This window comes from Astyanax mexicanus, chromosome 6, assembly GCF_023375975.1.
Source record: "Astyanax mexicanus isolate ESR-SI-001 chromosome 6, AstMex3_surface, whole genome shotgun sequence".
Taxonomy (NCBI): domain Eukaryota; kingdom Metazoa; phylum Chordata; class Actinopteri; order Characiformes; family Acestrorhamphidae; genus Astyanax; species Astyanax mexicanus.
In genome coordinates, this window is record NC_064413.1 from 38,812,796 (window position 1) to 38,837,913 (window position 25,118).

General features: G+C 35.7%; 1 protein-coding gene across 2 annotated transcripts in view; it reads right to left on the bottom strand.

Moving 5' to 3' along the window:
• rorc (RAR-related orphan receptor C) overlaps window positions 1-24,782 on the bottom strand; it is a 39,651-nt gene extending 14,869 nt beyond the window's left edge. The window contains exons 1-2 of one of the 2 annotated variants that reach the window (XM_007249825.4): window positions 24,299-24,782; window positions 12,840-12,869 (exon numbers count right to left, since the gene is read on the bottom strand). In XM_007249825.4, the coding sequence (XP_007249887.3) occupies window positions 12,840-12,869; window positions 24,299-24,359 (91 nt within the window). In that variant the 5' untranslated portion in view covers window positions 24,360-24,782. Of the gene's footprint in view, window positions 1-7,621; window positions 7,794-12,839; window positions 12,870-24,298 lie in introns of those variants that run through there. The other variant, XM_022673486.2, reaches the window with a different exon arrangement.
• Window positions 24,783-25,118: the final 336 nt, after the last annotated feature.

Genomic DNA, 25,118 nt, shown 5'->3' on the forward strand with positions numbered 1-25,118 from the left:
ACATGCTGATAAAGAGCAAATATTCTCTCTCTGCTTTCCATCTCTCCTCCATCTCTCGATCCACCTCAACCACATGCTGATATGCATAAAAAGCTGTCACGTTTCTCTTTTTCTGTCCTCATTCCTTATCTCGCCCCCTTTCTCTGTCTATCATGCTATCTGTCCATGCTAACCACTCACAAAGGCAGAGGCGCACAGACGCAAAAACACCAACGAAACTAATGCTGGCCAAGCTTCATCAGATATGAGGAGATAATGGCCCAGCACACATAACACAAGAGTGAGAGCACAGAAAACTTAAGCATCATTGCACAAGAGGATTCATTTATTTTAATAAATATTAGCCTCTTAGAATTAGCCTTATCAATATACATTACATGGATATAAACATACCATCATTTGTTTTTCAAATTAACACGTGATATATATATATATATATATATATATATATATATATATATATATATATATATATATATTAATAAATTGTTTCTAAAATGTCTGAGATTTTTCATTGATTTCACAGCAGCATTTGCTTAGACATTCTGCATGCAGATTTTTACAGCTTAAGATTTTACAGCTTAAGTTTAAGTACCACCTTCTTTTTGCCACTATTGTTTTACATGTACCTGTATCTACATTAACCACTGATCAACCCATTACTTGGCAATATGGCTTCAAATCAGTATCACGATAAATAAACAGTTTAACCTTTACATTTACAAACAAATAATGATTGTAATTAATTAACAAATATTATTATTATTATTATTATTTTATTTATCATTTTTTCCATTTTCTCCCCAATTTACATGGCCAATTTCCCAACACTGAGTGGACTCCCCCTACCACTAGTGATGCCCCAACATCAGAGGGGTGAAGACTTGCACATGCCTCCTCCAATACATGTGACTACGCCTCTTTTCAATCTGCTGCTGGTGAAGCACTGCCCAGTAGCATCACAGCACGCTCGGATGAAAAGTGCAGCAACTCGGTTCTGATACATCAGCTCACAGACGCCTTGTGCTGATCTACATCATCCTTTGAAGTGATGTGGGAAGAGAGCGCCATAAACTCCCCCAGAAAGAGCAAGTCCAATTGTGCTCTCTCAGGGCTCCAGCAGCTGATGGCAAGCTACATGAACAGGATTCAAATCAGCGATCTCCTGATCAAGGGGCAGCACTCAGCTTGCTCGACCACTCGGAGCCCACTTAACAATAATTTAATGAACAACAGAAAGTCTTTTTCTTTGGCACAAGCTGTTCAAGTTGCTCAGTTCGCTCAGTGTTTGAGTTCAACATGTTGCTTCCAGATGGAACAGGATCGCATGACTACACATGTGGTAGAAAGCAGAACAGATTCTTTAAATGTATTAACAAAAATAACAAAATAACTGATATATTTAATAATAATTGATTATTTTAGTTAGAGGTTCTAAACAATGGTTTATTCAAAACTAGTTCAAACTGCTTTCCACCACAGCCTAAATATACCTAAAAGAAGCAATAGTAAACAAACACAAATCAGTTTGACTGTCACAGTAATCTATCTTACTAATTGTATTCATATATTTATCAACATTTATCATCATTTATTTTGGAATGAAAATTAAAATAATTAATATTAAAGGTAAAAGTAAAACAAAAACTGCAAAAGCTATTTTATTATTATTATAATTATTGTTAGACGCTTATGTTGAAGTAAACAGAGAATCTAGCGATATAGACTATTAAGGCTATTAGTTTTTGGTGTCCTCCTTTCAGAAAACCAAATTACGGTCAACCTACATAAAACGGTCTGTATAATCTCTGTCATCTTCAAATCTAACACAGTTGCCATAAAAAGATGTAAACCGACCTAAAAAGCAAAATGCCACTATAACCGTAGAAATCTTACCTTGGTTGTAATCAATTATATCACTCAGGTTATGCATGCTTACAGAAACAAAGATATGATCAGACATTTGGCCTATAACCGTAAGTCAGATGGAAGCAGCGATACCATTTAGTGCTGCTGATGCTGCACAACAACCCACACTGAAGCAATACATTTCCATTTACATCAGAAAAAACAATAGGTACAAACCTTAGTATTTTAAACTTGTATTATCAATACAGTAGGACTCTCCGTAGCAGATATTCATATATATAATGGCACCATAATGCCTAATGTCAGATATAGACAAGAGGTTTTTTAAAGCACCAAGTGCTGGAACAGTGGAACTGTGTTCTCTGAAATGATGGTGCTCCAGTTTATAATTTTGGGATGAGTTGAGGATTAATGATGAGGTGGACTGGTGATCATCCAACATCCTGACCCTATTAATGTTCATGTTGTCAAATGCAATAGAATTCTAACAACAGCATTCTAGAACACAGGCGAATTCATAACAATGTAAATTAATAAAACTTCGTAACAGCTCAGCCACTGAGTATGCAATAAGATTTTGCTCACTTCCTTGTATTTTTATAATATAACAGGTACGTTTTCACACCATGCATAGAAGTGCAGCTTCCATACAGTGGGATCAGTTTTATCTCTCAAACGGGTAGATTTATTTATTACAAATATTTATTTTTTAAATCAACATATTACACAGGAACATACCATGAGTCTAATATAAGTAAGATATATTTTTATGGATATAATGTGTAGTTAGAGTTTGCTAAAGGAAACATATTATTTTTCATACATAAAAACAAATATTTTAATAACAGATGTACAAGATCTAATTGCGTTTATCCTGCTTTTGTCGTAAAAATGTTTGTAGCAGACGTGTGATTGCTTAAAATTGCTTATGTGGAAGGAAAGGAAAGGTTATTTTGCTTAAATGCTTGTATGAGTATTCAGTAAAACTCCCCTACTGATCATGAGTGCTCAGACTAATTCCTACAGTTCGCTCAGTGTCTCATTGGTTCAGTAGTGAAAAGTGTGGCATTATTCCTGATATGGGTTTATAGAAGTTCTACAGTGGAGCTCACGCTACTAACTGATAACACTGATAATGATTATTTGTAATCTTCTTCATCCTCTGGCATTATAATGTTACCTTTTAGCCTAGTCATGAAAATATAGATGAAGAGGCTTTAGGAAGTACATTTTTTACAAGTTTAAAATACTGTGAGTAAACTAAAATAAATTAAATATCAATTACTAAATACTAAGTAAGTTGAAAAAAAAAAACAGAAAATGAAAACTGTACAGTGTGTACAGTGTGTAACACACAGAGTACAGTGTGTTATTGATGTGGTTGGGTGCAAAAGTGGAAAATCACACACCAAGCTGCTACCAGATTAGTGGGTTAATATCATACATAAGTGACTGCTTGTCTCTTTAACCGTCTATTACTTTTCCTGATATCTCCGTCAGCAATTTACATGGTAAACACTTTAAATCTCAAAGTTCCATGAACGGAAACCCTCAAGACAAATTTCAAGGCAAAAACCAGACATATGACTGTCTCAAAAAGGGAGAGTGATTTCAGTGCTTTCAACAAATAAAAAATATTCAAATATTCAAAAAATTCTAATTTTATGTTTTAGTGATTCTAAGTTTGAATACTTCATATGATACTTCATTATTATTACTTGATTACTGTATAGTTTAAGAACTTTTTACAAATACTTTTAGCTGCAATGTGTACGTTTCAACAAATCAAGAATAGAAAAAAATTAAAAAAGGCCACTAAACAATTAAATAGTAATACATCATAAAAATGTCTACAGTGTAAATGGTATAAAACTACAAAAACTGTTATACAATTGTCACAAGTTTAAATTAAAGTATGGAACTAGAACACATTGTTCTGTGACTCTGTGACTCTACTATCAAAATTCTAGGTGTTTTAAAAGTAAAAAAAAAAGGAAACAAAAAAGTGAAAAATAGAAAACAAAGAAACAGAGAAACAAACAGAGAAAGAGCGGAAAGGTTTATAAAAGTGCAGGTTTCATACAGGAACATACAACTCAGAAGAGTCCAGAAAGGGGGCATTCTTTCATGCGGGATGTGAGTTAAAAAGTGAAATGCTGAAAAGGATCCGAACGTGTGAAGCTTAATATCATCCGGTGGTACACTAGATATTTTGAAAATGTAAACAAAAGTCAATATTATAATAGGCTCTAATAAAAGTGATTTTCTGTGATTAACCCCCTGTTCACGAGTAGACACTTGGGTGGAATTATACCAACAAATGTATGAAAGCATGGATATCAAATAAATCTATGCGTGTCTATTGGTATGCACACCTTCATAAATGTATAGGTTTAAAACAAACACACACACACACACACATATACACACGCACATTACCAGTGCACCTGGTACAGTTCTCTGTGGCAGGGTGTTCGTGATGTGATGTGTGTGTCACTGTAAAGTAAGAATCTAGTGCAAGAGTGCAAACAGCGTATCCTGCAAAGTACATGAGTACATGAGTACTGCTTTAAATCCGCTATAAAACATCTTCCTTTTAATTCTGTTTCACTGCTGGAAAAGACCAGTTTTGCTCTACTTTGCTACACAGTCATAAAGCAGAAAAAATGAGGGGTTGTCATCCTAAAATATACAGATAAGCTGACAGATAAACAAAAAAGGCTGCTGACTAAGAAACGAGGTAGTTTTAGCTATATTTCATCAAAACAACTAATAACAACTGATTTTAATATAGATTTTAGAGAATTATTAATTTAAATATTTCAGCTTACCAAAGCACTAATTTAAACAATGTACTTTACTGTCAAAACAAAACAGATTTTATTTAATACTTAGTCTATTTCACTTTGTTGTAAGTTGTATTAGCCATTTAGATCTGCAACATTAAGCGTGCACTGAACTAAATTTGGACCACACTGACTTAATAATTATTTTTTAACTAGGTCAAATCCACTACAGAAGACTCGGTGCAGACTTGGTTTGACAACACTGGGAACGACACTGATAGTTAGTAGTTACATGCGTCAGAGTAGGAGAACAGTAACAAAAATTTACTTGTGATGTGTAAGCAATTTTATCATAAGCTGCAATAACATTATACTGTAGCTGTCTGACAAAAACTTGTCAATTTGTCAACAGGTGAAGGAAAAAACTTCTCTACATTCGATGTAAGTCAGTGTGAAAAAAATAACATAATATGTAATTTTGGAGCACCATCATTAAATGTGTGCACAACAGATTTAAATGATGTAAAAACGAACAACAAATAATTATTCTTTCAAAATTTCGTTTTTTTCAAAAAAAAAAATCTTATTCAAGTCTCTGTTGCTACACGTTTTTTATTTTAAATATTAGGATACTAAATAAGCAAGCAGTAAGCAAGTCAGCACTTACATCGTAATCCTGAAACTACTGATGAAAACATGCTGAGACACTGAAACAGACACAGCATTTCCAAATAAAATTACAATCCTTTGAACTCATCAGCATTTTGTCCAAAGGATATATCTGGCTGCTGTGGGACGAATGTGGGCAGTAATGGAAAATGGGGGAGTTTTGCGGGCAAAAGAAGTACAATAATAGGAGTCATCTCTGAAACGTGTCCACAGCCATGACAAAGGTCATCTGAGCCAAAACACGGCCTTCGTTCCTCAGTGTGGGCTACAAGCTATTTTGTTATACATCGCTTACGCCAAAAAACTGTACATAGAGAATATTAAATTAAATATATCATTCAGTGTAAGCTAAGAACCCCAAACTACATGTACATACGTGGCAGTATGATGCATATTGTTATAGTTACTGCAATAGCTTTCTGACAAATTAACCCTTAGCCTCTAATTGATATAACAGTTGTTATAAAATTAACACAGTTAAGATGGCATTAATAAAAGCGTGTTTGTCAAGTGGTTATAAGTATAGGAGACAAGCAAATTAACAAAAAAATCTGTTTCCACATGGCATTATAAAGTTAAGAATTAAGATTCATTGTTTAGAGAGAACATTAGAGGTAAAGGATTTTATTCTACTATTTAAGGATGTCCTGAGCGCAACTCTTTTCGAGAAGCCAGTTTTGGTCTAGTTAGCGAAGTGAGTGTGTTCAAAAGAATAAAAAACTCAAGAGTGAAAAGTAATTACATTTTTTTTAATGTAAGAGCACACCCATTAAATGTTCAAACATCAACACTCTCAGATTGCCACTTTAGAATTTTAGTCCAAAAAACACTGAAAAACTGGAGCTGAGAGATTCTCTAAGAAATCAAACACTATGCTAAGCTATCACAGTTAAATATAGATGATAGTTTAATTGGCATGCTTTGGACCATAACTCATTTTTTTATATTATAAGGCCCCTACTTACACCTGAGGTCCTCCACATAATGTATTAGATTCTCCCAACAATCAAATGCATTGGTTAAATACAGATGTTTGGCTAGTTGGCATGTCTTAGTATAAAGATGGCACATTTATTTGACACCTTAAGAAACCTTTATATTAAACAATGACCCTCTTTATGATGCGTATTTCTCTGTATTTGCCATATTCACCATATTCATTACAGCTACTGCAGGTTGTCTTTATTTACCATAGCAAGGGTATTTCCATCACTCTTACCGCTGTGATTACAGTATTTGTATCAAAGAGACTAAGCAGGCTGACTCCTGAGTTTCTAAAGTGAGGATGAAGGCAAACACAAACTATGTTGTGGCATATTTAAGGTTGAGGTATGTGTCAGAACACATATGAAAACCCCCTCTCATTCACTTCACTAACAGAGGCTCCTATCCCACACCTACAGAAAATCTCAAAACACTAGAGGTCTAGCACTGCATGGGAGCTGGTGCAGAAAGTTGTACAAATAATGAACAAGCTGAGGGAAAAAAGTGAACCTGTTACGATGATAAATACTGGTGAATTCCAAACTTTAAAGCGATCTGTGCTGTGTGACAGCTTCTCGCACCGCTCACACAAGATTTTCATCCCTTTCATCTTACACTCACTCACTTTCTGCTTACGTACATTAAGGCCCCCGAATGTCTCTTCAAATAATTCTGCCGATTTTTGATTTTCTTTGTCATGTTGCCTTCCCACGAGCACCGGGCACACTCAAGCCTCCCTACTGACTTCAAGCGCATGCTGACCGGAAGTGTACGCTATTAAAAATCAAACTCAACCTTAAACATCAAAGCATTTGTGGGCTTTAGATAAAATGTCACATTTTATGCAGTCACACTTCCTCTTCAGAGCAGGACGCTGACAAACACTTTCACTATTCAGAAGTATGACTCTTAAATTAGGAGTTTCGCTCGGTCAGAGACATATGAGAATATGGCGACGCATGAGTGGAAAACGACCAAAAACACAAAACTTTTGTAATAGTCAGGAGTTGCTGTATATTGGACATGACTACAAACTGGATTTAATTTTTTCTAGATTTTTTACCATACAAAGTTTGACAACTCAAAAAAGTTGTCGTTTTCACGAACCTGCTTCAGAATTTTATGCAACATGAGTGTTCTTCCTTTTGATTACGATGCCAACAGAGGTTGGCAGGCCATGCCAACAGTGAGGCATACAGAAATCTTGTTGTGATGTAAACAAGCATCTCTCTTAACCACCCATCCTCCCACACAAAACACACAGACGTACATACATACACACGCAAATATACACAAAACACACAGGGTCCTACCTCGCATCATCTTCACAGTACGCGTGAAGTCTCTCTCTGGCGAAGCTTTTTTCTAATATTCTGAATTTCTCTGACTGTGTGTTTCACTATCTCTCTCCTTGATGGTACTGTTTAAGTGTGGGAGATGAGACAGAGATTAGGTGGTTTACTGTCGACGTGTGCGCGTATGCGTGTGAGTGCGGGTGTGCTTTTGAGAATGACACGGCGGGAGAGGGCCTGTCCCTTTCACACAAACTAACTGTACTGAGTCTCTCTCTCTCTCTCTCTCTCTCTCTTTCAGTGACTGTCTGTCTCTCTGCCTGTCTGTCTCTTCCTCTCTCTCTCATCTTTACTCACTCTGCTCCTCTGCACTTCTTTTAATAATTTCGCTCTAAGAATATTTTAAAAAATTATAAGAATCAACTTATTTAAACATTTAAATCAGAAAGTCTGGAAAAAGACATTTTATCTCAGGCAAAGTGTATTTCTTCTGGTGTCTTTTTCTATGAGAGTCTTGTGTCACATTGTACTGCTCTTCTGAGGTTTATTCACAGACTTTTAAATTATGTTCAGGTTGTGGGACTGTGAGGGACATTGCAAAACCTTCAGCTTGCACCTCTTAATAGAGTCTGTTGTGGATGTTGACGTAGGTTTACAGTCGTTCTCCTGTTGTAGGATTCTTTCTCTTAACATCTTCAGCTTTTTACAGATGGTGTGATATTTATTTGCTTCTTTGTTTATTTAGCTTTAACTTATTTGAATACATTTTAATATCTTCCTGTAAAATGTTATGTTCACCAGTTGAAACACAAACCCAAAGCATGAATGATCTACCCCATGCTTAACAGTTGCAGAGGTCTACTTTTTAAGAAATTCTACATATTTTTTTCAACTTGTACTTTAGGCTTACCATAAATACTGTAAACACAATGTTTTAAGCAACAGGCACTGCATTGAAAACTAGGTCCACATGATCATGTTATTTGAGTGTTATGTGAGTGTTTTTTAGACTTGTATACACTGGCTTTGTTTCTAACCCTCTGTGTTGATTAAGGAAGGTGCATTTTGCATCAGACCACTCTGAGTGATCTGGGTCATTTAACTGAGCTTATTTTTAATAAGATTTAACTCAGTTGTATTAACTTTACCCCTCCTATTGTGTTCTGGTCAAATTTGACTGATGTCAAAAAAGTAAACCACTCATTAAAACATATATAGTGTAATTTAATAATTAAATGTAAAATGAGAAGTGTATTCTGACACATGATCAAACATCCTCTCCCACACCCTCACATGCATGTGGGTGCTGCACATTTGTGGTGTGGATGGAGGTAAATCCAGGTGTTATTAGCAACACCTAGGCAACCGCCAAGCAAACACTAAGCAGCTTCATAGCACAGAACCATTCTGCTTTTCCTTCAGAAAATGCACTTTTATAGATGTAGCTGTTGTTGTTTAATGTGTGTAAAGAGGAAATTTGCAATATGGGTAAGTCCTCAATACTAATGTCCTTTCTTCACTAATAAACAGACAAAAACAGTTAGCAGAAAACATATGTGTCACGCTTGTCAATTCTGACACCAAAATACATGTTGAGAGGTGTAATAAGCTTGTTGATAATTATAGAAAGCAACTGATTTCAGTTATTTTTAAGGACGAGCAACCAAATACTAAGTTATGGGTGGCAAAACTTTTGTCTGGTTGATACACAAAGTTAATAAACCTGTGTATAACAAAATGTGTGACTGCAAATATTTTCTGGGAGAAACATTTCAGAGGTGCCAACATTTTCAGCCAGGAGTATTTTTTGCGGTTCTACCTACTTTTTAAAGTGTTTCCATAGTCTGGTTTGCTTCCGTGAATTGATCCTGTTTCGATTGCATTGCACTATTTTTGTGTTTGTTTGCTGCTGTATATGACCCTTGCCTGTTTAACTACTCCTGGTATGTCCCCGCTGTTGTACTTTTGCCTTCTTTTGCCAAAGTACACTGCCTTTTGGATCTGCACCATTAAGTAAAGCCTTTCACTTTTACTATTTGTATATGTCTACTCCCTGTTAGGTGGTAAAACATTTATTATTATAGATTGATTAAATGTATTACTATGGAATTATAATCAGTTATAATGAGGTGGTCATTTCTGAGCAAGGGACCAATCAACAGAAACTAAAATAACAAAAAAAAAAAAATCCTATGTTAACAGATAGGCTAAGAAGAAGTTCCCCAACATTTCTAGAATGAACTTAAATTATGTATAAAAAGTTTTTCAAATTGTATGCCGAAAGGTTAATTCTGCTACTCACTTTATTAATACTTTATAAATACTTAATAAATAAAGTAATAATATGAATCAGAATAAATATGACAAATGTTTGAGGTTTAATCTAGGATCATCATTCTCTCTCTCTTTCTAATAACCTTTAGAGCAAAGCACTGATGATTATCAACTAATTACAATGCATTTATCTAAGTGGAAGAAACCACAAGCCACAAAAAAAACAGACTGACATGAAGACATAATGTTCTTTCTATAAGTTTTAGTTTCTTCACATTCAGAGCAAAGGGTGTCATGTTTATATGAGACATTCAGGGTTAATTAATGATTACTGTTATTTGTAACAAAGAATGGCAGAAGATATATTAAGCTTAACAAGTAATAACTGTATGGATCTGCAACAGGTAGCACAATATCAAATTGGGACACAAAGAGTAAAATAAGAATAAAATAAGAGACTAAACTCAGGGTGTGTGTGTGTGTGTATCTTACACAATGTGCAGGTGTAATAAAGACCCGCGCCAAGTTCTGAACGGCAACCTAACAAAAATACACTCAGATGTTATCTAAACTCAGGTGGTGCACACACACACCCCTAGAAAGAGAGAAATAGAATGTGTGTGTATGTGGTAAACAATGCCATCTCTACGCTCCACACTTAAACACATAGCTCCTGAGCCTGAAGTATAAATATATAAAGAGGCAGGTGCAGAGTGAGTGGATGTGTGGCAGGTGTAGCTATGCACTGCTACACTGCTACAAGACCACCTCCCTAACCACGCTAGCACGGCTGCCCGACATGCACATATCACTCACTCACACTCCATGGCCACATTTGCACATCCATGCTCCCTGCACACACACACGCACACACACACACGCATATGCACACACATACACACATATGCACATAAAAGTAAGGGGTAAACAGTGCTTTTATGACATTGTGACATCTCAAAGGAAATATTAGCAGACATTTTACTTGAACAATGTTACATAACAATGACATAAACATGTTATAAGCACATCATAACAGATTACCGTCCAGTGATATGTTAGTATTAAATGTTAGCATCAAAACTCAATTATGTTCAGAGTTAAGTACGGATACGGATTGGGACAGATCATTCTTTCTTCACTCTATGTTCACTTTATTTGTATTTGTGCACATTTTCAATGTGTCTCTGATAAATGTTAGATAGCATATACTTAAACAACATTTAAACAGTTAAAATAACATTATAATAAAAGACAGGTTTACATGAGAGAGTACCCAGATGCCCTGCATAGAACAGAGTACTACTGGAAATTGGTGGAGCAATGTAGCCATTAGCTTAATAAGTATATTGAGGATATTATTACAGAGTGTAAAAAAATCTGTTAAACTGGATGATGTGCAGTGATTATTAAATAAGAACTACTGTACTATGCATGAAAGAGCATCTGCAACTGCTGATGCATATTGTTTGAATGTTAAAATATGAAAAATACTTTGTATTGTGAAAATATCTTTAAAAGTTGTGATTTTCACCCAGCTCTATCAGTGCATTGTTACATACAGCAAGTGGCTTTTATACTGTTCATATTAATATCGGAATTGTATTGTAACGACCGAAAATTAAGAAATAAGAATTTTTTGCCCTAGTTCAAGGGAAATATGACCACTGTCATACAGCCAAATAAGAAACTGTGGCAAAAAAAGGTACCTTTGCAGCTATTCAAACATAAAACACTTATTTTATTTTATTTGATGCACAGTTGCCGTTTTAGATCATTGGTCTGTATTCGCAAAAAAAGCCTACATTGTTACATTTTAGTTCTGAATTCTGAGTTCTGTACATTTATACTGGAATACTGCACTTTGTAATTTAAAGGCTTTAGGTAATATTACATACTGAAAGAAGCAGAGCTAGAGTGAACAGATCACTGGCTACAGGAATAATTATACTGCAAGTGAACTGCTGAGAAAATTAATAAAACCCAACCCTTGGACTCTTAATCTTGGCTTATACAATTAAGTTGTCTGAAAACAAGTATTAAACCACATTTTTGGTAATGTTCACATGCTCATTTGTTCATTGCCTCTGAACAACTCAGCACAACTTTAGCTGCAATAACGCCTATATCACAATCATCTTATGAGAAAGCGTCCTGTGATTTATGTCCTGCATTTACACTTACTTTAATTATTAGAAAATTAACAGAGAAAACACACAAAGGCTAAGCCATATAAACGCACCCTAAGAGTACAAAATCTACATCAATAGGACCTGTGCGAAGGGTGGGCAAATATCAAAAAGTCTCAGATCTTAAAAAGCAAATCAGGCACATCAACAAATGTAATAAGGGAGTGTCAACTACAAACAGATTCCAATACACCTGAATTTTACGGATAGTCCAAAACTAAATCTGTTATATTAAGGTTTCATTTTGTTGATTTTATAAGGCTGAGAATGGAGATGAGCTCCTAGATTTGCTCCTGATGGAACACAATACCACTGGAAATCGTTGGAGGAGTGTAGCTATTAGTTAAAATGAAATATAACTACATCACCATATCTAATAGCATAGCTTTATACATTTTCTGACTCTTTAAACATTAACTCATTAAATCTAAAGATTTTAAAACAGTCAATACCTATAAGGCAAAATAAAAGGGAAAAATATAACAATGTATAAACAGGATGAATGGCTTCAACAATAGAATATTGAACTGTAATATGTCTTGAAATCCCCTTATTTACCTTTAGACACCTTTGCTACAAAGTTTGTAAAAAATTAATTTAGAATATTTTTTTATGATTCTTATCTTGTGAGTGAAAGAGTAACCTTGTATTAGAGTTTACTGATAATACTGTTTTTTATGTTTAATTAACTATTGTGGCCATGTTTGCTAAAAAAAATGTAAATGCTGAGTATATATGAGTACGGGCATACAGGTGAGAATATGTGTCTTAATACTCACTCAAATGTGTCTTCTTGGGTAGCTGGTTTCCTAAACAGGGAGAAATAAATTAATTAAGTATTTTATAGGTTATTATCAATGTACACAAACAGACGTGCAAACACAAATACACAGAGAAACACATGTAAAACAGTGTCGCTACTGCTGAGTTTAGAAAGTACATAACTTTTTATTGCATTTGAAATTAATTTTATAAATAGCTAATAAAGCCTTTACACCTCCGTTTCTTCTCTCTCTCTTTCTCTTACACACACAAACACATGCTGTGGTAGCATTCATTTCCTCCATTAAAGCTTCTATAATAAAATAAACATTCAATTGTTGAATGCAAAAGAGGAGCAAGCTCTAGTCTTACTACAAAGATATTAAGAAAATGTCCTTTTCTCAATTGTGCATTGTTGACATTTTTTTTGTTTAACTGGTACCTAATATAAATTAATATAAAATTCCAATGTAATGATCTTACATTGATTCATGATCTTCAAAATGATCTTTATTTAACATTTTAAAATTCATTATAAACAGTATAAAAAGGGATAAGAAAAAAAATTGTTTGCAACAAATTAAAGCAAACTAATTTACAGCCTTAATACATATAATAGAGATATCTGAGGCAGATAAACATAAACCTATTGGCATGGGCTAGAGTAGTTGAGTAGCCACTAACACTGAGCACACTTCTATTCCTGAGAAAATACATTCTGGTTAAAAACAAGAACCCTTTCCCTTTCACACACACCAAGGTTAAGCAGTGATGGTAAAAAGCCCCTCACTTCCCACACACACACATACACGCGCCAGTTCTGATCTCCTGTCTGACGTTTGACCACACTTTGAGCAAGTTGAGATTTGGTGCTGGCTTGGCCGTTTCCGAAGTGTATTTTTAGGTGTGTGTTTGCGTGTCTGAACATACAAGGCAGGCAAGATAACAATCACTGGGCAGTGGGCTGCATAACTCACTCTGCGTCTCTCTCTCTTTGTCTCTCTCTCTCTCTCTCACGCTCTCGCCGTCTAACACTGCATCTTTGAAGGGCTGAGTGGCTTTTTGAAAAAAAAGAAAAAAGAGTGATTTTGTCTATGTAGCGGAATAAGCACAAATAGGTGAGTAGCAACTTGAAGATGCACTCGGAAACAAACGCAGAGAACAGACTGTTTCACAATCATTTACTCTCTTAACAAAAACGTATTGTTAAAGCTTAGACTCTGAATGGCCACATCTGGTAGGTCTGCTTCTTCAAGAGTTAAGGAATTTGTGTAAACAATGGAAATATGAGACATGCAAGTGTAATGCATTATAGTGGGAGAGTCTGCATATGTGTTTGTGTTTTGCATGTGTGTAGGTGGGTTCATCTTATGGTCATTGATTAAAGCCTTCCCTATACCTGGATTGCTAAGGTGACATAAGGTCCAATGGAAACAGATCTAAATGCTGCTTGGATTACATAAGCCTTAGTGTTTTCCAGGGAGAGCGAAAGAGAAAGAGAGAGAGAATCTGAGAGAACACTGCACTAAACAGTAGCAGTTGTCTCATCTTTCTGAAACAACAGTCTGTACCTGCACAAAAAGAAAGTGATATATGACATAATCCATTAAAACATTTAATTTGTAGACAATATTGTTTAATATGGAGAAACATCAAATCTGTATTTTTCTTGGTATAGCTGATTAACCATAGATACCTTCAAATAATTGTTTGATTTACAGATATAGACAAATTATAAACCATTACATTAAACCAGATTTAAGTTTTTATTAATTTAAATTAATTACTTTTTATATTAAAAATAAATAAAAATAAATAAAGTAAAGCAGCTGAAGACCTCCATGAACCAATGCATGCTCTCCCACCATGACATCTTGTGGCGGGGATGCCACTTTTTACACTTCAGAAAAAATAAACAATTAATTTTTGTTTTTTTAAATATCATGATAAAATCGAATCGTGATCTCAGTATTGTGAACTGAAACAAATCATGAGCAGAGTGTATCGTTACACCCCTATAAAACAGGGCTGGAAAATTGGTCAGTTCCAAACCCCACAACCACAAGCTACACAACAAGTGAAACATCACCATCTTTGGGAGAATATGGTGTTGCAGCTAAAAAGGGAATACGTTTTAGTATGAGAACAATGTCTGGTGACTGCAGTTTTTTCCTGAGTCCAGAGAAGGTGGTTAGTGGTAAGTGTTAGCAGGGAATGGTATCCACACTAGGCTAAAAGCTAACACTAGGCAACTGACATGTACCATTTCCTCTCCAATATCCCCTCCTTTATAAAAAACTCGAAAACTAAATCTTCTGCCTCGGCTGATCACAAAACTAGAGCTAAACACACACAAGAAGGGAAAGGATTGGCTTTTTTACTTGGTATAAATAGAGAATCCTTATGTTTTTACTCTTGAAACATGTGACTATTGTCACCACAGGCAAGTGACAATTAATTAATGCTAAAAGAAACCAATTAAACCTCTTTGCATTGCTGCACTAAATTTAACCAACCTGACTTATTACCAATGTAAACTTATATACATACTCATTTTTCACTTGGAACAGAAATTCATTACATACAGTAATAATATACAAAAACGATCTTGTTAACAATATATTTTTTAAAGTATTTCCAGTTTTTAATGCTAAAATATCACACACACACACACACACACACACACACACACACACACACACACAGAGTCTGAGAGGTGGCAGTTGTCCTCCACTGTTACATAACCAAGTCTGTCAGGACCTATGTAGCCACAAGAGGTGGCCAAATAGAATGCCTGTACACTATGCTAAACTTTCCAATGGGAAACTGGAATTTCTCAAAATCTTTTCGTTCACTGTACCCTTTAATTACAAACAAAACCCAAACTAAGTATTATAAAAATATAAATAAAAAATGAACAATATAGGACATATCTATTTATCCTATCAAAGGGGAAGCTTTTCATGAAAAGAAAATATATATTTTTGCTTTTTGTTCAATCAACCAATCAAATATTTAAACATTTATGTGTTAAGGGTAACTTTTAATATAAAGTGCATTTTTGCAAAGCTATGTGATTTTGTTGAAATAGTAAAGATATTTGTATATCTATAGTAACAGATACAGTAGATCAATTTATCTCTGTCTTTCTCACTCCCTCTGTCTCTCACCTAACTACCTAACCACATGTAAGATCAAACAACTTACATTACTCCATTCACACTAACTTAGTCAGAATAAACTGCTGTTCTGTTCACTGCAGTGTGTGAGAAACAGTGTGGGTGTTTGTGTGAGTGTGTAATGGGGTAATACATGCAGTAGGGTACTGGAGGTAAGTTTGCAAATCTGAAATTAGCCAATCGGCTCCTGGAAATAGATCTGGAGCCCACTGACCGCTAATCCTAATCCAGATTATCTCCAGTCTTACAACACAGCAGTATTTTTACAGGGAGGAAGAGAGAGAGAGAGAGAGTCCTAAGTCTCTGTGGGAGTTACGAAATTGAGAGAACAAAACAAAAACGAATACAGAAGCAAAACCACATGGGAACAAAAAGCATAAAACCCAAGGAAAATTTTATCAACAAACATCAAAGAGCTGTATGAAAGTCTCTAAGTGTGACGAAGAGGTGATATGGGGACCCAGCACATCATCAAAGAAATTATTGTAGCTTTCACACTACTGCAAAAATAAAGATCTTTCTCCATGTGAATGACTAAAAAGTCTAATACACACAATATGACTAAAGGTCTGACTGACTCTTTGCCCTCTTTACCCCTTAGTGTTTCTTTTTTAACAGGCACTTACATGTCATAACAATGTACTAAAACTGCAATAAAAGAGCTCCTGATAACTGTCCTAAGAACCTGAGTCATCTCATTTACACAATTTGAAGTTTCATGAAATTAAATCTTGAAGGCAGCAACTTGACTGCTTGGATGATGCTTACATTTATTTAAACAAGAAGACTCCCAAAAGACAAATATGGAACCTAGCCATCATTGATTTATGGACAAATGTACACTGAATGTAGTAGGCAGTTCAATTGCATCTCTATAAAGTACTCAGTACTAGAGGTGTAAAGGTAGGAAATGTTCAATACAACATTAAAAAAATATTTTTTTGCATTTGATTTGAACAGACAGTAAGTACAGTCTGTAGAGGATAATGTATGCAGTAGAGTGTAAAAATTAGCATGCTCAATGTTTCCACACATACACCTTTTTTATATATAATTTTCTCCCCAAATTCTTTCTCACCAATTCTTTTTGAACATCTGCTGATGCAGCACTACCGAGTAGCACCACAGCACACACGGAGGAAAGCGCAGCGAGTCGGTTCTGATAAATCAGCTCACAGACGCCTTGTGCTGCAAACATCACCCTGTGGAGTAGTGTAGGGAGAGAGCGCTTCCTACCAACCCGGAGAGATTTATTGGTGTCAGATTCACAGAATCTGTTTATTATTATTATTGTTATTATTATTATTATTATTATTATTATTATTATTATTAGCACCACTACGGAGTAAAAAGGCAGTAACTTCCAATTCGGGGGTGAGTCTTGGGGAGTTCAGAGCATCTAATAATAAAAACCTCTTGTGTTTCGCGCTTTGCCCCTAGCATTAGCCACCTGCTATCAGGGGAGGTCAGCTCACCTAGCCGCTGTGCTTCTACATGTCCAGTGAGGATGTATAGGTCTGCCACTGCATGTAATGGTGGAGATGTAGGAAAATAAGGTGCACCACACGGTATAGTGCAGTTTAGGTGTTTAGTCAGGATTAAGAATGTTACAACAGGTGGAATGCCTAGCTCCAGCACCCAGTATTTCTGCACGCACCAAACCACGAGACTTTGTACAGCGATATTTAATTTGAATACACATACTATTATAACCCTACTTGAAACTGAATGTTTTACTAGAGCTACACTCTAATCAGTTTTAGAGATGAATGATTCTGATGTCACATTATGAACATGATGTACACTTTGTTGGGAAGATGTATTAATTCAAAAGGTTTTTGCACTTAATATGTATTACAAACTTGCTTCTTTATTAAACCAATGTCTTCCTTATATGCTGCTGTTCAAATAATGTAAATTAATGTAAATGTAAAGTACCATGTATAGAGTGTACTTAAACCTTAGTATAGTACAGGTCATTTTCCTATCTTTGCATCAGCATATTAGCTAATGATCTTCAGACCAGTGAATTATTGGTTAAGCAACCAGAATTCAGCACAGCCAGAGGTTCTTAGCCCCTATACATTATTGAAATCAGCAGCAAGTGTCCGTGTGCTGGCTTTCATTCAGTCCTTACCATCAAAGCAGGTAAACTGTGACTTTAACAACATTTTAGAGTATCTCAATGTTTTCCACACTTCATTTACTTACATATTAATAATCATATTTTAGGGCTGTATAAAGTTCTTATGTTTAATTACCTGAGCTATTCTGAAACATAATAATCTATTATTAATCTATTAATCTGCTGTTTCCTATGTTTTACTTTTATTTGATAATGTATTGCTTTAAATATTAAAGAATTATACATATTTTATTTGAAAGGGTGTAACACAAATTCTCTTTTCTGTATCAGTACATGTATAAGGGCATAGCATAACCATAAAGGTCACTGAGAGCTAATGATAAATAAGCATGCAGGCAGTTGTGGGTTTACCCACAGTTTGGGTTTGAAATTTATTTAGAATAGAAACTGAAGGCACTGGTTAGCATGTGGTTTACCTAAAAACATTTAAGCGATTAAATATTCTTCACTATAATTCTTGTAATTGTTTTTAAGATAAATTATCATATTTTAAGATAGTCTAAAATTTCAGAATATATATATATTTAGGTTAGTTTTCATTTATTTTTCATTTTCTAGTAAGGTCAGGCATCTGGGGGACCTCTGTAATGTTGTTTAATGGACACAGATCTACATAAACATCTGACACAATGCTGGCATATGTGATAAGCAAAGATATATCAGGATATTAAAAAACAACAGTGAAAAAGATAAAAGTGTAAGGGTAAGAGTATGTTATTGAGGGAAGATGTTGAGGGGGAAGTGTGAAGGGAGAGAAGATGACAAATTGCCTTTTGTACAGCAAGAACTAAGCACAGATTTCCTCTGGGACTTACCCTTACATTCAGTATGTGTCTGTAATCGGGGATAAAGTATGTGTAATTTATTTAGGGGTTGTGTAAATTATTACATCTTCTTTAGTATTAGACTATTTCATTTTGAGACTTAATTTCATAAACCCATGTGTTTAAAATATTTTTTTGTTTTAATCTGCATCATTAAACTGCATCTTTCACTAAACACCCCCAAACGTCCATTGCTTTGTGAATCTTTAACTAGATTAAGTACCTCCAACAAGCTTTCAGAGTTTAAATAAATGCCTTGATTTTTGTGTTACAGTGCAAATCAGTCATCTTAAGTGTTTGAGTGAAATTTGATAAATGTTCTAAACTTAAATCTAAATGGATATTAAAAAAAGTTTGTTCTGATTTTGTTGGAGTAGCTGTCTCTACTGTACAAAGAAGGCTTTCAACCATATTTCTGATCATTGTTGTAAGGATTTAATTGCATTTAGTGCCATACAGGAGCACTATAGAGGTTCCGTGCACGCAGTTGCAGAAGAATACACAGCACAGCTCTATTAAGATAAATATAGTAATTTAATAGGAATGAGGGTTACCCAGAAACTTTAAGCTTTCAAATGTTCGATTTTCATGGTATTGTAACTATAGCTATTCGCAATATAGTATTGCAATGGAATAGTCCTGTTTTTTTCTGGCTGCCCATCCTGTAGAAAGAGTCACTTATGTGTTCATTTTTTTTATCTCTCTTTATTTTTTATCTTTCACTGTTCCTACCTTTGAATGTAAAAGAACTCAGAATAAAACATGGCCTACCAATATTTTGTGTCTATTTAAACACATCGGGGCAGTTTTTTGGACTGGGATTATGCTTTGTAGACCCTGCAAAAGCTGCATAAACCAAGGCTAGGCTAATCCCCTGCCTGTGGAACTGCTCCTTAATACACTTTAAACATTAAAGGCTCTATTTACTAACTCAGGGGGACTATATAATACAAGATGGAACAAACTGTAACTTGCACAAATTAGTCTTATGTTTTTTTTTTCCCTAGTGTCAGTTACACCCCTACAACCCAGGAAAAGTACATTAGCTTTTGATAAGCAAGCTTTGGATAATTTGATAAGCAACTGCTTTTATATAAATTCTCACACAAATAATTCTCCGTCTACTATACTATAGTATAGATATTATAGATAATATTTGTACTTTGAGTCAAGTTCAGGATTTGTAAGTTTTGTTCACCACTGTTTGTGATAAACTTAAATTTCAACAAACTTTCAATTTTCTAAAAGTTTAAAAAGAGCTTTCTGAGTTTCCAACCCCACAAGGCAAAAAAAACTCCAATTCAGGTCACATTATAACTCATATGACCATATTTATGACATCTGGTTAGATTGAGGGCTTTTAACCCCTGTGGGTCTTCCAACCACCATCCATTCCACTCATAAACTTTCTCAGATTACTAGGTTTTGATAATCTCACGCATATGAAAAACACTGTGAAATGATTTTGGAAAGTTTTTTATATGTAGTTTCAAAGCCAATCGATTTGTGAAGCTCTTAATCATTTCAGAGACGATTACTCAAATCACGGATGAATCACAGGAAGTCACAGTTCCTACAGTATAGGCACAAGACTTGATATCTTTTGCTACATGGAGTAGATAAAAAAATACAGTGCACTGAAACTAACAGTTGGTCTGGAATTAAGTCTTTGGATTTGCCAAACTTTCCACAGTATAGAATGGTAATGAACTGTACTTTATGTGTGTAGCCCAGACTACCTGATACCTTGGTTTTAATTTAATCAAAGTGCTTCTCTTAAGGTTATCAGTGTACTACTCTTATCTCTTCCCCTCGTTATCCAGTGGTATCACTTTCCTGTTCTTTTCTTTCTGCAGCTCTTGGAGACAGCTAAGACTGTGCACCCACGGTGCTCTGGAGAAGGCCTTAATGATCTTAGAACTTAATAGGGACTGACGAGTCAATACTGCTAATTGTGTGTGTGTGATTTTCACTCAGCCCATTTTTAGCCCTTTAAAACCTAGGGGTCTTTATATAGGCCCACAATTCAGTATCTAACTCTCAGATCTATTAATGTTATATAGTAGTTCTTCAGGATCACTCAATATTTAAAGATTTATGTGTGAAAAGTAAGCCAAGGGTGCAGAGGATTCATGTTATGTTAGTATACTGTACAATCCGACTTACTGACAACTGGCTGTGTTCCATTGGCATACTACTGGAACACTAATACTATAAGTATATAATATGTACTAATCTTAATAGTGTTTGTTAGGTCAGTACATTAAATCTAGCCAGTTCTCTACTACAATAGAATGCTAAAGCATTGATATGCCAGCATACATCACTGCAAGTTTGCCCATTATTTTCTTCCTTTTTTTAAATATTGTTTCAGACATGAGTACCTCCTTTCTTTCCATTTTGCATTGCATTCAAATAGCTTTCCATCTTTAATTTGTAGAGTTTACTGGCTACACACAGGCTCATATATAGCTTTTATACATGTGCAATAGTATTCATATAGTAAGTGAAAAAAGCTATTGCCACCAAAACACTTCCATTAGAATGCAATGAAATGTGTCTGTGATTAAATGAATGTAATTAAAACTAACTACGACAGATATGACAGCAAGCAACAGCAACAACAATAGCAATGTCTTAGCAACAACACAGTAACACTTTAGCAAGATATAACACTTATATCTAAGCAAACGCAAGCACTTCCTTCAGAAAATTATTTTGTAAATATGACACATGAATGTTAAGCACCTACATAATATAATAATTTAATAAATTAAATAATTAATTAAATAATAATTGGGCGCCGAGTGGTCCAGCGGTCTAAGGCGCTGCCACTATGAGCAGGAGGTCGCAGGTTCGAACCCCAGCTCATGCAGCTTTGCCATCAAGCTGCCGGCGTCAGAGGGAGCAAAATTGGCCCTGCTCCCTCTGGGTGGGTAGATGGCGCTCTCTCCCCACATCACTCCCAGGGTAATGTCTGCAGCACAGGGCGTCTGTGAGCTGATGTACCAGAGCCGAGCCGCTGTGCTTTCCTCCAAGCGCGTTGGCTGCTCGGCAATGCTGCATCAGCAGCAGCTCGAAAAGAAGCGGTGGCTGGCTTCACATGTATCGGAGGAAGCATGTGTTAGTCTTCACCCTCCTGGTGTGTTGTGGCATTACTAGTGATAGGGGGAGTCCTAATGAGTGGGTTGGGTAATTGGCCGTGTAAATTGGGGAGAAAAATGGGAAAAATTAGAAATAAAATTATAAAAAAAAAAAAAAAAAAAAAATTAAATAATAATTTACTGTCATTGTCTGACATGATGTTCACATAGAGCAGCACACATTATCACTGTATTATCATTATCATTTATAACAAGCAAGATTGCTGTCATGACTTTAGATTAGAATGTGACAAAGCTTGTGTCATGACATCAACCACTGTAGTCTCTGTTAATGGTAACAACATGTTACTTTTATAATAAGAAACATGAATGTATTATGTACATACAGTATGTATATAAATGCACTACAGATGCAATTAGTAAGCTATTTGTCACACATTTGGTAAAGTCTAAAGAGGCTTCATGGTAATGTCACCCATAAGGTCTGACAAACACCTGTGACAAACAACATTTTTAAACAAATTCTGCTCTGGAGATGTCCTGCAATTTTTTCTCAGGTTTCATAGTCCTTTTTTATCTTCGCATTGAACTTGTCTATCGAATTTTAGGTATCCGAAGACCAGGAAAGATACATCAGTTGCATCCTTAAAAATGCTCTAAACATCAGCTGCATTTTTCTGCTTCAAAGGGTCCTCAACTTTGGAACAGCAATTTGTGATGTAGCTACTGAGAAATGTAGCCCACCTTTGGACACAGATAGTGATATATCATATGATGCTTATGTGAAAGTTTATAGACTACTTTGAGATCCATGGTCTTTACAATTACAGCTGTTGTGTAGTGGCACCTTTTATAAGAGTTTCTTTTAGTGCTTAAATAGGTTCAACATGACAGGAGTTGATGTAGGCTCCTTGTACCTGAGTTAGTGAGATAACTTTATGGATTTTGAGGTGCATCAAGCTGATAAAACATCTAGAAAGATTGCAGAAACATGGGTTAAGAACTGTCCAAGACATTTTTAAAAAGAGGAAGGATATTATGGATCCATCATCTAGGTAGGGATGCAGTTGAAAAACATCTTGAATGATCACAATCAGTTATCACTTAAATGTTTTGTGAAATCAAATCAAAGAAAAACAACACTAGAACGGTCCCAGTGCTTCTTGGAAATCAAATCATTTGTGGGCTGAGCATCAGAGCTGAATCTTCTCTGCCAATGCCAAACAGCTTTTTTTTTTTTTTGCTGGTGCTGTACTTTTGACCTCTGATTCCCCCAGTTTCTGCTAATCAGGTGCCTGATTTGTATCTGATTGGCAGCATCTGTGATCATGGGCTCTGCTACAGTTGTCAGTAGGTGTCTGCTCAAAGAATTGGCATACCACATTTGACTGATCTGGATATTGCCCGTGCGATAGAGCAACTTTAAGTTTTTGTTCCACAGCGGCATTATGCGGCATTATTTGTCAAGTTAAGTCAAGTCAAGTAGTTTTATTGTCATTACTGCATATGTACAGGACATAAAGAGAACTGTAATTACGTTACTATCCTTCCCAAAAGTTACAGCAAGTTCAGAAAATAAGATTATAAATATAAAATAATGGAAAACACGACAAAAAACGACTCTGGAGTAACTGAAGGCCAAGTTCCACATCAGAGGGGATGTCAGAGACAGGCCATAAAGTGTGTGTCCCAAGAAGATTGTCAAACACCAGAAGAGTGAAGGGAAGAATAAACGGCTTGTCATAGGCAGTGAGAAGATTCCACAATTTTTTACTCAGCTCTGCTTTTTATCGCACAAATGCATGTTCCTTACAAATGTGGCAGTATTTAAAAGAGAAATTAACAGGCTTTCCAATGGTATACTTGGAATGGATTTATTTCCAAGAAGCATTGTTACAACAAAAAATAATCCAATAATATTACCAAACACATTTTTTTTCTTTTGGTGCTATGTTTTATATGTTTGTGTGTGTTTGTGTAAGGGTGGGATCTCGTGCTCCAGGGTTTATTTATAGTGTATCACTGTGCCAGCCCACTCATGTGTGTCAGAGAGAGAGAGAAAGAGACAGAGAGAGAGAGAGAGAGAGAGAGAGAGAGAGAGAGAGAGAGAGAAAGAGAGAGCATATCAACATGAGGCAGTCTGAATGAAAATATTATGCTAGTGTAGAAGCTGTAATATTAACTCTGCGTGTAAATTGTCCACACTGAGATATGAAATCCTACCTCTGGGACCCTCCGTGTGGCTGAGGCTCTCCTCCGGAGACTCAGGGTCTTCATTTTCCATAACTTTTCAGGCAGCTCCCTGTAGCTTCAGCAGCTCCACACAGTGCAGTCGTCCCTTCTGGTGGCCACACTTTAACTGGGGCAGTCAGTCAGGGTGTAATCTAGCGCCCGGGCCGCCGCAAGCGCTTTAACAAACACATCGCCATGCTAACTGCTGCACTCTCGCGTGGCTGCGAACTAAAACAGTAAAATAAGTGAATTAAAGCAGGGTGCCTGTCGGCTGTTCAGTGGCTTTAGGAGTTTGGAGGACTCTGCAGGCCGGTAGAGAGCGGAGAACACCGGCTGTGGAGAAAGTCCCGCGCTGGCTGGAGGGATAGCGGAGCTCCGTTATGTCACCGCCGTTATATAATCAGCCCCGAGCGCTTTAGCGTGGAGCTGAAGGAGCTTTACAGCACTGAGGGAATAAACACCCCAGCTAACACTGCTCACACTCTTATTCACTATTAAATACTGTCTGAAAACACTCCCAAGTGTTCACACAAAGAAAAGCATACACTGTTGAAATTATTTTCCAAACATGTATATGTGAAACACGTCAATTATCCGGTTTTATAGCTTTTAGGTGGTAGTTTTAACAAGAATAAACACAAAGAATATAAACAAATATATAAAAGAACTAGCCACATGAAAATGTCTAGAAAAATGTGGACTTAAATGGGTAACATGCACTCTGGCTAAAAAGTGTCACATGGACTGCATGTTAAATATATGTATGTTCGGTAATGTGAAATCTCACTACAAATGAATTTTTAACAGTCCT